This window comes from Aplysia californica, unplaced genomic scaffold, assembly GCF_000002075.1.
Source record: "Aplysia californica isolate F4 #8 unplaced genomic scaffold, AplCal3.0 scaffold00404, whole genome shotgun sequence".
Lineage (NCBI taxonomy): Eukaryota > Metazoa > Mollusca > Gastropoda > Aplysiida > Aplysiidae > Aplysia > Aplysia californica.
Window position 1 is genome coordinate 687487 of NW_004797674.1, and position 15955 is coordinate 703441.

The 15955-nt window shown below is 38.5% G+C and overlaps 1 protein-coding gene across 2 annotated transcripts; it reads left to right on the top strand.

The window, feature by feature from the left end:
• Positions 1–96: 96 nt before the first annotated feature.
• Positions 97–15325, top strand: LOC101847749 (U11/U12 small nuclear ribonucleoprotein 48 kDa protein). 2 transcript variants are annotated; one of them, XM_035971255.1, is made up of 8 exons: positions 97–188; positions 5311–5496; positions 5895–6011; positions 7067–7133; positions 7840–7893; positions 12016–12198; positions 13322–13455; positions 14490–15325. In XM_035971255.1, exons 2-8 carry the CDS (start codon positions 5353–5355, stop codon positions 15138–15140), a joined length of 1350 nt encoding a protein of 449 aa, XP_035827148.1. In that variant the 5' UTR covers positions 97–188; positions 5311–5352; the 3' UTR covers positions 15141–15325. The 2 variants fall into 2 exon arrangements, with proteins under 2 accessions (XP_035827148.1, XP_035827149.1); XM_035971256.1 differs by lacking the exon at positions 97–188 and adding an exon at positions 300–369.
• Positions 15326–15955: the final 630 nt, after the last annotated feature.

The window sequence follows — 15955 nt, forward strand, 5'->3', positions numbered from 1 at the left end:
ATCTTTGTATACTTTTTTTTCTTCAGTTTATCAGGTCAATGCGTTGGTCCAAACCACCATCATTCCGAATTCAGGACCGAGTAGAAATCTATAAAAAGATAGTTGTTTGCATAAAGAAACGAAACGAAATTTCGTTCTCGTAATCTCGTTGATCGAACACATAGTGAATGTGATTTCTTTCAAAGAAGGTAGGCCTACTCAGATTTCGTTACAGTTACAGCTAGGGGGGGGGGGGGGGGGCACTACCGAAAAATCGCCAAGGGGTGTGGGTTTGGACTACATCGACGATTACTTGTCGACACACGTGATGATGTTTGACTTGATTGGCGGCGAGCGAGATATCATCATGTCTCATTGCCTATCACAACGGTAACCGGGCACGTAGCCTCAGGGTCTAGATCTAGATCTAGATCTAGATCTACGTACACGGTAACCGGCAACCGGGTGTGTAGTCTCAATGTCACATACACGGTAACCGGGCGCGTAGCCTCAATATCTACACGTACACGGTAACCGGGCACGTAACTGTAAGCTAGCCTCAGTGTCTACGTACATAGAAAGTGGCTATTCTCACCCGCCCGGAAGTTCTCGCAAGATCAACTCCTCCCCTCTTCTCTCTCTCTCCGTCTTTTTCTGAATACTGTCTATCGGTGTGGACGATCAAATTGACCAAAACAAAGTTAAAAAATGATGTTAAAACACAAAAGTAAATTAATTTGGTTGTCTACAAAGATGCTACGGCTATTTAACTTTTCGAATCGAGCCGAACTACGCGGGTCGCCATTTTGTTTTGCCCGAAAATTCTCGCGCTACTCCTCTCTCTCTTTCTCTCTCTCTCTCCACTGCCCACAGACAAAATTGTACGCTTTTACTTTTAGTAGGCTACAGTTGTAATGGAACGTTTGTTCACGGCACAGAATTCTACAATTTTTCTGTTATCACAGTGTAGAATTCTGTGGTTTAGGGTGAACGCAAAATTTGGTGAACGCGCACCGGGTGAGAATAGCCACAAGACTCGCCTGCACTATTCTCACTCCGGGTGAGAATAGAGGTGGCCACGTACATATGGTAACCGGCAACCGGGCACCTCTCATTATCCAAGAACATGACATGGTAACCGAGTTACGCCGAATATTTAGTTTCCTGGGGGAGGGGCTTGAGCTAGGTGCTCGGTGACTGCTTTGCTCCCTTCATGACATTGACATTAATTTAAACTTTTTCACTGTGTAGTCTCAATGACAATGTCGCATATGATACACACGGTAACCGTGCGCGTAGCCTCAATATATCTACGTGCACGACCGTGTACTTAGTTTCGGGGTGGGTGGGGGGAGTGCAGAAGGGGGCTTGAGCTAGGTGCACGGTAACTGCTTTCCTCACCTTGACCTTTTGGCTTTTTCCTTTTTCACCGTGTATTCTCAATGGGTGTTTATTTTTCTGGAAAACACTAGGAAACACTCGAAAACACCTTCGTACCTTTGGATGAAATCATCATTTTAATATCAGAAGGCAGCCTAGAATCAAAGATTAGGCTAGATCTATGCTAGAAGGGAATGTATAGAGTATATATACAGACCTGGTAACCGAGAGCAAAGTCACAAAGTAGCCTATACAGACCTGGTAGGGGAACTCTTTTGTGATTTCGGAAAGTTTCAGCGCCCTCTTGGCTCAGGATAGACCTGATGCTAGAATCTCAGTATTTCTGGACCGGTCAAGGATAGCATTTCCAAATGGCGTGACGTGACAGAGAGAAATGGGCGGGTACCCGGAGATACAGGGGATACCCACGAACAATATAACTTGAAGAGACACTTCAGCAAATTCACAAGTTCCTTTTATCTCAAAGACACATTCCTGAAAAATTAGGATCAATTCAATTATTGTACAAGATGTACAAAAAGCCAGAAAACATTTATATAACACGTACAAAATAAGTATTGAAAACAATGTCAATAAATACAATTATTCCAAATATACAAAAAAGAAGACGAAAATCAAGGCTTTGGTAAGCTTCTGGGGGTAAGGTATCAAAGGGATTTCGAGTGTTTCCTAGTGTTTTCGAGAAAAATAAACACCGGTCTCAATGTCACACACACTGTAACTGGGCACGTAGCCTCAGTATCTACGTACTCGGTAACCGAGCGTGTAGTCTCAATGTCACATAGTCTCAATGTCACATACACGATAACCAAGCGCGTAGCCTCAGTATCTACGTACACAGTACACGGTAACCGGCAACCAGGTGCCTCTAGTTATGTACGAACACGGTAACCGGGTATTTTGTTTCATGGGGGGGGGGGGCTTGAGCGAGGTGCGCGGTAACTGCTTCGCTCCCTTCGTGACCTTAACCTTTTTCCTTTTTCACTCCGCTTTTTGTTTGTTGTGAGCGGAATGTAATCCCAAAAAAGATCCCAATCTACCCCCTGTCATCTTTCCTAAGGGAGAGCAAAATGCAGTGACACTGAAAATCTGCTAATCTGGAACAGAAAGCTAAAACATAGATGTTTTCAAAACATGTTATACTATCACGAGAGAGAGAGAGAGAACGAGACTGAGAAAACAGAGAGAGAATAAAAAAGTATGCACTTGCTGAGGTCACATACCTCTGTTTAAACAAAGGACAATGAAACAAACGTACTGTCTCCCATCCAATGAAACGCGGACCTTTTGGTTAAAAAACTCGGCTTACTAGAGGTATGAGTATGACGGATCCCAATTCCGTACAGGGCTTGCACCAATGCACGCTTTTCCGCAGCAGGAAGCTCTAGTAGTAATAATCAAAATTCTAAATAGGGCCTACTAAAATTTGCTTCGAAGTTCAGTTTTTGTCATCCGGTGTTGCCTTCAACCCCACCCCACCCCTCCCCGTGACTGTACCTTTAACAAAAATCAATAATCCCCCCATTCCGGAGCCCTATACTTCGCGCAGCGCACACTTTGAATGAACTTTGGTGACCCCAACGATCATTGGTACTCACAATGTGATGTGAAGGTACCGGTTCACCGACCGGTCACGATGTCGAACCCAACAAGACGTTTACTTTCTTTTTTTCCCGCAAGTGAAAGCACAGGACAATGACATATTTTCATGGCGACACAGCGTTTGTAATGCACAACCTGTATGTTACAAATGTTGCGTTAATCAGACTGCTACCGGCAAATCTCTGGGTGGTAACGAAAGCGAAAGTAGATCGAGCTTCGGTACCACGCATACACTTACACTTGCCACCAAAGCGCCCTGTTCATACCTAAAACTATCTTTTGTTTTCGTAAGATTTAGCACTTGCAACACTATAAGGTCATATAAGTGCCGAAGAGTAGAGGTGTTAGTGTTACAAGAGAGTAACAAACACAAAAAGAAGGAAGAGAAAGATAAGGATGATAGATGTTGAATAGGAGGAGAGAAGGAGCAGACCACACCAGAGCACCCACCAACCACCCACTAATACTATCTGTACACACACCACACTTACAATCACATACAAAAGTACATAAACACAGAGAGAGACACACACACACATCATGCATTATACACGTGTGAATAGCCTCTTTATATATTTAATACATAGCATGTTACATTCACACAAATCGCACAACATACACACTGGATAAAACGATATGAGGATAGCTTTATTGGTTGAGTTTGTCAGAAGTAGACTCTTGACTATGACTTTGTACATGTAGTTACATTATAAAAAAAAATTTCCATAGCCTCACAACGATATTCTCTCTGTCTCTAAACACACACAAATCACAAAACATGCACATTGGATAAAACAATATGAAAGATTAAAGAGAAAATAAAAAATGAATGACCTCAGGACATATTAAAACTAATGGAAGAGAGAAGACAGTCAAAATCAAACATGGAAAAGTACATCTTTAGGGGGTATAGATGGTCAACATCCAAAGGCTATAGTATTAATTGGTCTAATGCTTGCTTTTCTGCACCAAAGGGTGTGACATAATACAAAACAAGGCAGCAAAAAGTTCAAGATTTTAGCTATAATAATCATGAGCCATCAAAACAAAAGATTGTCGCAGCATTTTGAAAACCAATTTTATCTTGTCTAAATCACATGGGTCTCAACTCAGAATTCTAAAAAGGAGGAACTTTCCGGGTGATCGCCAGAGAAGCCCATTTTCGCGAAACACACATTGTTATTATATTGTTGAACTCTAGAATGCAGAAATGAAAACCATCAATTTGTCAAAGCAAGGTTATTTCACACCCAATTTGAGGGTTTGGGAGATAATTTCAAGTAAGAGTCACGTACATAATATTTACAATTGTGATTACGTTTAGAAAGTGATGGCGCCTGGGGTCTTGTGCGACTTATTAATATTTCCACTTCATCATATTTGCCTGTATATAAAAATGAATCTTGTTTTGAGCCTAGAACCAGAATATCGACTGTCATGATTCATTTTATCACGTATATATATAGGCCTAATAAACGTGAAAGACAAACATTAATGCTCAAACTCAAAGTACAGTAGAATAGCCCAAGTAGACCTATTCAGTGTGAGAGGCGTAAAAACTGTGGGAGGGCAAGATACAATGATACTGAAAATCTGCGAATCTTGTACATGTACAGAAAGCTAAAATATAGAGATCTGTGACCAATCCAATGAAACGCAAACACTTAGGCTGTTTTCTCACAAGGCCTGCACCAATGCACACTTTACTTAGCAGAGAGCTGTAGTAGTAATCAAAATTCTAAAATTAAACATATTTGCTCAGTTTCAAGGGGGGTTTTTTGTTCTCTGGTGTTGCGTCCAGTCCTCCCCCTATCCCCGAGTGCGTCTTTTTAAAAAATCAATAATCTCCCCCCAAGTGCATCTTTTTACCCATAGTTTTTATTCAGTGTTTGTTAAAAAAAAAAAACTTCCATAATTTCAGAGCTTCTTGGAATCATGTGGATGGAAAGAATGGAAAAGGGGCTCAGCGTAGTCAATAATACGTTAAAGTTTTAAGCATTCTAATAAAATGTCACCTGTCTTTCTTGATGTCTTAGATTTACAAACCGCACTTATGAAGTTGCCATATAACTGAAATTACAGTTAGTGACATTCAAACAAACAAGTGCGTGTCCAACTCAATATAAAGTCTAAAGTAAAAGCATAGGAATTTCTCGGGGGTTTTAAATTAAACTTCTTTGTTGGGTTTCACTGTATTTTTATAACTCTCTAAATGAATAGGTTTACTGTAATGTATCTTAAAAGAGAAAAGAAAAATTATGTTTTATCTGATGCTTTCATTTCATTATAAGGCATACAAACTCCCTCTTCCTGTCTTTCCTTTCATAGAACTGTACTGTAAACAGTTTGACAGGGCGACTGAAGTTGAAGATGCTCCAAGGAAAACTACCAAGTGAAGTAGTGACCAAGCGTCAACAGTACCTCAATGCTTTGAAGCGGTACGTGGAAGAGCAGGAAAAGAAATTAGCAGAAACTCTGGACAAGCTGGGCTGGACCGAGGAGGAACTGTGTAAGGTGTGTTATACTTTGGTGAATAGAGGTGGAACTGTGTATGGTGTGTATACTCTTTGGTGAACAGAGGTGAATAGAGGGGAACTGTGTAAGGTGTGCTATACTTTATTTAATGAATAAAGGAGTAACTATGTAAGGTGTGATAATATAGAGAATAGAGGGGAAACTGTGTAAGGTGTGTTATACTTTATTTAATAGAGGAGTAACTATGTAAGGTGTGTTGTATAGAGAATAGAGGGGGAACTGTGAAAGGTGTGTATAAATACCTTAGTGAATAGTGCCACCAGTTTTTGCTTGAGATAATTTTCTGTGAGTGTTTTTTTTTTTTTATAGGTAAATATTTGATTTGTTCTGCTGTGTGAAAAATTATTTGAACAACATTGTCTACTGCCTACTTTCAGATTCCAAAGAAGCAAGTGTGTCCGTACAACAAAGATCATATTGTTCCTGAGAATGCCTTCAAAAAGCATGTGGAGAAATGCAGGTTGCTCAAAGCAGGTTGTCAAAAGGACGAATTGGTAAGCAGTTCTTAGAGTGCTTCTTGATACAGAATGCTAACATGACTCCACTTGGCGTGCCATTTAATCCCATCTTTTGGTCTAGGTACCCTCACAACCATTCCTTTTCCAATGATTTTTTGTTCTAAACTTGTGTACACGAGAAACAGAAACACCAACAATGAGCTGCAGTACAGCCAAAGTGAAACAGAACAACCTTAGCATTCCTTTTATAATGACCAACCATCAGGTTATCATAAAACAGCTGTGTAATTATAATAGTTATATTTAGAAATGCATCTAAACATTTTTAAGTTTTAAAAAAACATTTCAAAATGAAATCAGACAGGAAAAGGCCTGTAAGCAGGAAATTTGTTTCTATGTTACAAAAACTATGACAAATGGCGGACCATTATTATTGCATGTAGGTGAATGTCTCATAAGATCCCATCGTTCCTTCGGTACAAAATTGTAGATGGATTATTTTATTCTTTTGTGTGATGTGCTCCTTTTTCTTTTCAGTGTTAGTACAATCTTATTCTGTTGCTGGTAATAAGTAAAAATTATTAACACTTTTAGTACCGTTGGCGACTTCCGTTGTTAGCGCTCATTACCGCTCGTGACTTTAGTCGCCAACTCGACCAGGCACACTAGTCATTAAAGAACAACGAACAGAGCCACTGCACTGAAATATACCAAAGGAAGTCACTGTGATAGGTGAATGGTTGATGAGACTCTGTGAATTTTTTAAGCGTGTTTCTTGGGCTGCGAAGGTTTCTTTTAATTAAATAAAAATTCTACCATTGCTTCAGCGTTTTAAACTGGTGCGGTACTTGGGTTTTTTTCTTTGTATGAGCTTTCAGTACAGTAAGTGTTAATGTAACTCACTTGAAACTACAATTCAACGATAACATTTCATATAAGTTCTATTTTCTTCTTTACTGCCTTGTATTTTCAATCCAAGTGCAATGATGGACTGCACTGTCTCTTCCAGTCTGATGAAAATGCATTGATTTTTTTCCCCACATGCTTTTCCTGCCTATAATTGGTGTTTTATTGTCTTGATTCGTCATCAGGAGCCATTGCTTCAAGACATGGACTTTTGGTACAGCAGCTCAGACTCAATTATGAAAGTTGACATTGGTAAGTTTGACCTTTCTTATCCTGTTATAACTTTTCTTACTGTCCTGGCATCCTCCAGTGCAAGAGATTTCGTTTTCAGATCATCTCTGATCCTGTTGGGGTTTTTTTGTTATTGTTTTTTCTTCTTTTTTTTTACATTTTAAAGTTTACATTGAGTGATTATTGAAATTTATTGCACTACGAAAAAGGAGCTCCATGATTATGATACATCCCATTTGGTTTATGTAAGTATCTTTTTTGCTTTGTATTTAATCCAGTCTTACTGTGCTCTCATTTGCACCAGTAGTAGATTTTACATGTTTGGTTCACTTTTTACTGTTAATCTGACATTGTCTACTGCTGTGGAGAATTTTAGTTTGTTACATGGAATTGTGGTTTCATAATACAAAGTTATCATTACATAGAAATGTGGTTTCATAATACAAAGTTATCATATCACACGGGATTGTGTTTTCATAATACAAAGTTATCATATTACATGGGATTGTGTTTTCATATTACAAAGTTATCATATTACATTCGATTGTGTTTTCATAATACAAAGTTATCATATTTCAAAGTTGTCTCTCAAAAGTCAGGACAAGTCTGCCCCTTGAGCAGATAGTCTCCATTGTGGTATATCATTAAAGCTAACTTTTCTGATTCTCCCAGTGTGACAGTGCTGTGTTCACGACAGTCATGCAGATTCCGTGCCTTTATTCCCCAGATGAAAGTCTTTTGAACAAGATCATATGGGACCACTGTGTGCAGACAGGCCAGGGTAAAGTAATATGTTTAGTTGTTTTTTATACTCGTTTTTATTTCACGTTAAATTGAATTGAATATGGTAAAAATTTTGTATAGTTTTCATTTTACAGTGCTTCCACTCTTCCGTATTTTTACGGAAATCCGTACTTTCCGCCAGTTCGGTACTTGTTCCTCCATCTTTATCAACTCCCTCCGTAAAAAGCTGCAACAGCGTAGGACTACCGAAATTCTATAGCAAAAGATCCGTACTCACCTTCTTATCGTCTAGCACTAGTATAAGTTACGGATATTTACGGTAATTCTCTCGGCAATAAGTTAATGTTATAGAAACCTGCCAGATTGCGCATTTCCTGTAATTGGCCATTATTCCGCTAAGCCCCTTGCATTCATTGCGGGTTGGTAGAATTTTTGTGCCAATTTCTTCCTTTCTATCATTCATTCTTTCCATCTGTCTATCTTCAGATTGTTGCCGCAGCTGGAAAATCTGCGCGTTGATCAAGTAAATTGACTTTTGATCTTAGACCACAGAATTCTACACTTATAGAAGCGGAACTCCCTCTTCGCGATCGCCGATTCGCTGTGAGGAATTGAAACTAAAACATGGCGGCCAGTTGAAGGCACCTTTAGCTGCGCCGCACAGCGAGGCTTCGCGTTGCTATGCACGCTGATGCTAGTGATAGGGCTTGGAAGACACCTTACATCAGTATTTTAAAACTTTCTTCGAAGAGGAAATATAGTGAAATAGTCTAGTACATTTTTATTGCCCACAATATGTCATAATTGGCAATGTTACAATGTTTTTGTATTTGTATTGTTGGTTTGTTGTTTTTTTTAATGATGGGATGGGATCTAGATAGATCTAGATCTCTAGATCTACTAAAGATCTTCACAATCACAATACACTTGATAATAACACTAATTGTGAACATAAATTTTGTTGGCAAAATATCTAGATATAGTCTTGATTAGTACTAGATCTACGATAAGGGGACGCTGACAGTAACATGCTCACTATAATAATATTGTCATTAAACTTAAACTTAAGGCCATCCAAAGCAAGCAAAAAAGAACAATATAAGCCTTTTCTCCAATTTACTAGAAAGAGATAAATAAATTGAGCTTATATTGAGGAAATGTATTATTTCTCACTTTAAGAATTCATCTCTGTGTTTGCATCAGTAGTGTGTACAACAACATGCTACAACATGCTTTGTTTAAAGCACACGTGCGAGTCTAACAAATACAAGAGATTGGAGTATGTGTCTGTTGCACATAAAATACATAGGCCTATTGTACAAGCTGCCAAAAACACAAAAATGCAGAAAAGGCCTCAAAATATTGGTTTACACATAAAAGCCAATTATGCAAAACAAAGTAAACAAGAGTGGAACTGGCATAATATGTTTCCTGAATATATGGACAAAGTCATTTTCTGTGTGTTGGGAGTGTGATTTCTAATGCATGAATGATAGGCTCATTCAGATGTGATAATGAAGAAACTTGTGTCTACAGTCACAACAGAAAGAGTTCCATGGCGAGTGATCACTGGTCAAGGATTTCAGAGCTGTGTGCATTTTGAGAAAAATGTATCCCCATACCCTGGATCACATGTCGAGGGGATGGGCTTGTCCCCCTGTAATTCCCGCACACAGTAAACAAACACATATTTTTGAACACGAATAAGAAAAAATAAGTGGTCTCTTGTTACGGATCAAATTGAAGTCCTGTTTCAATTCGATTAATTCATAAAAGTGCGTATCGCAATGCGTTGGCCACCCCTGCCCTATAGGCCTATGCTATTTAATAAATACATTCGACAGACCTGGAATCTTTAATGCCCGCACACAGTAAACAAACACACATTTTTGAACACGTATAAGAAAAAATAAGTGTTGTCTTGTTACGGATCAAATCGAAGTCCTGTTACAATTCAATTAATTAATGAAAGCGTGTATCGCAAGGCATCGGCTAACCCAGCACTATATATTACGCTATTTTATAAATACATTCGTCAAATCTGCAATCTTTAATCTTTAATTTTTAATCCCCGCACACAGAAAACAAACACACATTCATGAACACGTATAAAAAAATAAGTGGTCTCTTAATTGTTACGGATCAAATCTTGTTACAATTCAATAATAATTGATAATAGCGCGCATTGCAATGCATTGGCTAACTCAGCATTATACGCTATTTAATAATACATTCGTCAGATTTGGAATCTTAAATTATAATCATAATTATATGTGCTCGCGCGTGGGAAGTGAAAGTGAAAGGAATTGAAAATGCTTTCAAAAACAATATGAAAGTAACATAATTAAAGTAGGACTACATGTGCTTATGAAGGCCCAAAAAGGTGTATGGATGCGGAAATTAATGTTTCGGATGAAAATAATACGTTATCTTTACTACTGTAGCATGCGGTCAAAAAATTGATGCGCAACTTATTATCAAATATCTAGGCTACTGAACTATCGAACACCTAGATCTAGATTCTCCTACTTTTACACAATGACTTAGATCTAGATCTATATCAATTCGTCTTAACCGATGAGTATTTTTTTCAAACATTTGTACACATCTATATGTTCTATATTATTCTAGAATTTTTTTAAAAGAAAATTCTTTAATAAATACTAGATCTAGCCCAATATTTTTTTTTTTATCCCAGTCAATGGTTTCTACACATTTTTTAAAAGTTTATAGCTGGAGCTAAATCTCTTTTAAAAGCAAGTCCGTCCTTTTTTCTACTTCTGCTGGCGACATAAAGCTAATTATTGAACGCATGTTTTGAGAACATTGATTAGATCTAGTGAGAAAATATGTTCAGTGTAAAACAAATTTCTTTTAACAAGTTTTGCTACTAAAAAAATTACGTAGGCCATATGCGTATGCAAAATGTGTGTGGGAAGCTAGAAGTGCTGTGAACAATCCCATCCGTGTTACGAATTTTTTCACAGTTCTGTAGATCTTATATTTATAAACTCTCTATGTCTGCTTTTCTGTTGTTGCACCCTAAAACACAACAATTTAAAACCTTAATTCCAATCTCCAGGTTGCACAGTGAATTTTGTAATTCAAAATTACAAACTGGACAGTAAATGTTCCACTTTTCACTCGTTTGTAAAAGTCGCTCTTGCTTTAAAAGCTATAGGGTTACTTCCGAAAACGATCAATCGTGCCCTCAAGACGCCATTGTTTTGGGTCTTCAATTCCTCACAGGTCACGTGGTACAGTCCCCGTTCTATAAGTGTAGAATTCTGTGTCTTAGACAGAAAATTGCTGTCAGAAAGAAATTTTTTTTTTACAAATTTGTCTAGATCTAGAGAAATGATCAATAGGAAGATTCTTCGGCACGGGAACGCGATAAGGGCCACGATGAAAGAAATTTATGCTAGAAATACTAAAATCAAGAATAATTCAAAGTGATGTTCCGAGGTTGTGACTTGCGACATTCAGACGTGAAATTTAAGGAAAATTAGGGTAAACGCTGGGTAACTGTATTGTGAAGGTACATATCTATTCATTATTCCCAGGTTTGCCTTCTATCAATGGTGCAATGACAAATTAATTGAATTATAGTAGCAATGGAAGGGGAACCTGCTTTTAAACATTGCCATCAATGGAAGAATATTATGTAGATCTTGGTGAAGAAATCAAACAAGACAAAATGTTGATGAATAAATAAATGTTATGATTTGTAGGCAATCTCTTCAAACAGGCTCCCAAATGCCATTTTCAACCCTCTCAAAGCACTAAATTTCAATTTCTTGGGGGGCTTCGCCCCCTGAACCCTCACCGGGAGGCTGTTCCTGGAGGCACTGATTCAGAGTTTATACATGTTGTATCCTCTATGTGTGTCCAAATTTGCCTCTCTCTTTTTTGCCAGTGAAATGTACTTTGGCTCAGTGACAATATCTTTTTCTCTCTTCTTGACCATTTTAATTGTAAACCAAACAATGGTTTATTTCTTGAGCTGGAAGGTTTTCAATCAAAATGAAATCATTCCTATAATCCAAACTCTTCATCTTGGGTACAGACCCATTCTTGAGAAATTTCAAGTGCTTAAAACTGATTGGGTAATTCCCTTTTTTCTTCTTTTTATTTATTTAATTTTTTTTTTTTTCGGCAGTTTACACTGGACACCGCAGCATGCCCGTCAGTCACATTGACGCCAACATTAATTTGACGCAAGAGGATCATCTCGCTGTGTACCGACATGTGGTGCAGACCTCCCACGAGGCGGGGAAAGTGATACCTATCGACCGCAGCGATGAACTCCTCACCACGGACTGGAGCAGTCTTGTGAAGAAAGGTTAGCGCATCGCCGCATTTGATTGGGATGTACTGTACAGAAATGCTGGCAAAATTTGTTGTCATTTTCACCAGTTTTATGGTATGACTTACCTTACAGGGCATGTGATTAGTGGGTTTGTGGATGTTTTGTTTTAGTTTTACAAAGTTTTACAGTACTTGCAACACAGCCAGGTTATACAAGTTGCTACCTCAGAATTATAAAGTTCTATCTGACATTTTTGGCCATTTTGAGTTTCTGAGACCATGAGATCAGAAATCAAATGCTCTATCTGCTTTATCAAAATCGTATGATTATTCTGAGCCATTATCAAGATATTTAGGGTAAAGTGGGAAGCTCAAAATGTTTTACATCATATGTCTCAAAACTAGGTACTGTGGGGATAGAACTTGGTAATTCTGAGGCAGCAGAATGCTGAAGATTAGTGGTGTTACAAGAGAGTAACTTACAAAGAGAAGAAGGAGGAGAATGATGGTAGGTGTTTGGTAGGGAAAGGGGAGTAAACCACATCAAAGCTGTCGCCAACTCAACTACCCACATTCTCAGGTGTGGTCAGACAATATTGGGTAAAAAACCCAAATCTGCAAAATGTTTGAGATTTCAAAGTCAACTTTATCAACTTCATGAAAACTAGGGGGGAAAATGAAGAATTGTGCTGGATGAGAGAGGAAAATGGATAAACTAATTAAATTTGTACCAGTAGAACAAGCAGTGGTGTTTCGCTCTGATTTCTACAGGATTGGACAAGGAGGCAAAAATCAAGTAAAATTTGACCCAATTGTCCTGTTTTGTTTATCTGGTTTGATACCGCCTGAAATTTGTACAATGCAAAATTCACACACATTGAAAAGATTTCTGCATCCTGCAGATTTCATTATGTGCCTTCTAGACTGTATTGTGCCTTTGTGGGACTGAGTTTTTCCAAAGCCATGTATACATTTAGATAGAGGGTGTATACTTTCTTTTTAACACTTTGCGGTCACTTAGCGCAAAAATGCGGCGCTGAATTGCGCCAGGTCTGAGAAGTCCGTTGCAGTCGGTCTCCTTGCTGGGTGACCAGATGGGGCTTTTTGTACTGCTGTGTGTGTGACTGCAAAGTGTTAAAATATTTTTCTTGTTTCAGGTCTTCTGAATGAACAGAGCAACAAGGAGTTTTCCTCTAAGTTGGAGCAACTGGCTGCTCTCCGAGACATGAAGAGAAGGAGGCAGTCGTACAGGGCAAAAAACGTTCATATCACCAAGAAATCCTACAAAGAGGTTTGTGCTTGATCATAGTATACGGTTGTTGTTGTTATTAATCTAGCAACAGCTGGGCCCTCACCCGTCTGTCCAATGCCATGATAGTAATAAGTGTATTTTTGCTGCTGTTGCTGTAATGTTCCATAGAGTGTGTTGTGAATGTTAGGTCTGGGAGGGAGAAGTGTAGCTCTGATGCCATTTGGGGCTGTGTAGTGGAACAGGTGATGATCCAGTCACATATGCAGTCACACAAATGACACATTGGTGAAAGCCGAATATACAGTAAAACCCTGATAACATGAATTTTTCACATCAAACAAATTTCTTGTTGAAGTGCTAATGAAAAGAACAACAGAAAAGGTGAAGTGACTCTTTTTTTACTGTTCAGATCAAACGCCAAGTCTTTTATAGTCTATTTTTACGTCATTGATAACATGGAAAAGCCGCCGACCTTTGGAATTTGAAGAAAGGAAAACTTATTTTCAACTTTGGACTGATGCTTTGACTGCACAGAATGAGGTTCAAGGAAAGTTAGGTTTTTATAGCTGTTAACCGGATGATTTTCCATGCTGCTGCTCAGTGAGAGGAAAATCAAATAAAGCTTGGTATTGATAAAGCATCACTGCACATTATGAAGATAATCTGAAAATTTATAATATGGGATGTTCCTATCAAATTAGGAACAGTTACCAGTTTCAGTTTCTCATCTACTTGTTGTGCAAAACAAAGCCACTCTCTCGACTCTTACCACCTCTTGTTGCTTGTGGAAAGTGGGAGCGAAAATTCAATGGATGGATGAAGCGTCCCAGTTTTTTTTAGAGCATGGGTTTCTAAATCTTAAGTCGAGTCTAGAAACATTGTGACTACTCTCTCAACTCTCTTTTTGTTTCATATAATATATCTCTTTTATATTTTCCATAAGGTATCCTGAATCAAGATTTGGCCAAGGTTCATGGCTGAATTCTATGATATAATTTCTTTTAGTACGACATTCATTATATGTTAATGGGCTCTTTCAGTAAGTTTCTCGTTTGTTTTTTTCTTGGTTTTAGATTATCCGTGAAGTGATCGTGAATCAGATGGAAGTACTAAAGCCTGCTGAAGAGGATGAAAAACCAAGTCTATCAAGACTGAGTGAGGGGAGGGACAGAGACCGAGACATAAGAGAGAAAGGAGGACAGTCCAGCCGACACGGCAGCAGGGACCGATATCGACGTGCCGATCGAAGCCCCTTAGACGAGAGGAGAAACAGAAGCCCAATGACCCGTAGGAGTCGGGATCGAAGTCCGTACAGTAGACACTCGAAACGAGAAAGGTCTCGAGACAGACATCGCGGGGACCGGAGCAGATTCAAAGAGGGATCATATTATCCAGATTCCAGCCGTCGATACAACCCAGAAGGTTCTCAACAAGAGATCTTGTCCGTTGAAGGAGGGTACTTGGACTTACAGCTTAAGCAAGAGGAAGTGTCCGATGACTCCCAAGATCAAGAATATGAATACAAGGACAGGTCTCGCTCGAGTTACTTGGGTGAAGAGGAAGAAAAGAAAAGGCATAAAAGAAGGAAGCGTAGTCGCTCATTGTCAGAATGTTCGGAGAGTGAGGCGAATGAAGAGGGTTCTCGTCGCGACGGTCGTGGTAAGCATAAAAAGTCTAAGCACAAAAAGAAACACAGCAAGAAGCAGAAGAAGAAATCTAAGTGATTGCAATATGAGTGCTTGAAGTAAGTCTCTGATGGGTTGTAAAGTTACGAAAAGGACACCTTTTTTTGTGTGTGTGTGTGTAAGAATGGAAGAATGGCCTCAGAATGTTCAGTACAAATTAAGTCTTTGTTTGCAAAGAAATGAATTGAACTGTTTATGATTATTAAAAATGACAATTACAATGATTTGTTTTGGAGATTTTTGTCTGTTTTTCCTACCTTATCTCTTTGTGTTTATGCTGAGCCAATGTTTGTTTTGTTTTATATTATGTATATATAAATACGAGTGTTGCATCATGATGAAATCAGGCACTTGTCAATATAATGAAATCGCAGAAACCATCTTTTTTCTGCCTGTTGAACAATTTTTACAGAATTCTTTTTGTTTGGCTCAACACCATTTATACATTTAAAGGCACATTTCTGGGTGGATTTTTACTGAAAAGCATTGATAATGGGGATGAAAATATAAATTTGCAGTTTCCAAGGACATTTATTAAATTTAAATATTTAACTTTGGTACCGGTTGCCATTTTCTCTCTAATTTTACCTCTGGTTCCAGGCAACCCCCCACCTCCTTTAATTGCAAATATCTCGACCTGTTTTCAAGATACATTGGTTTGTTCATTTTCTCCATAAAAAGAAAAATGACTGAACTAGTTGTAAGATGATTTCAATAACTTCATATTCCCCAAAATTTACGAGTGCCTGATTTCACCACGTTGTGACAAACACCCACATTTTTACAGTTTACCCCAGCAGAACCTAAAACACTCACAAACATTCTCGGCTTCCCGGGAAGCATACAGTGCAAGC

Coding starts and splice junctions, on each gene's coding strand:
- LOC101847749 (XM_035971255.1), top strand. CDS start 5,353: ATGCTCCAAGGAAAACTACCAAGTGAAGTAGTGACCAAGCGTCAACAG. Junction 5,497..5,894: donor CCGAGGAGGAACTGTGTAAG/GTGTGTTATACT, acceptor GCCTACTTTCAG/ATTCCAAAGAAGCAAGTGTG. Junction 7,894..12,015: donor CTGTGTGCAGACAGGCCAGG/GTAAAGTAATAT, acceptor TTTTTTCGGCAG/TTTACACTGGACACCGCAGC.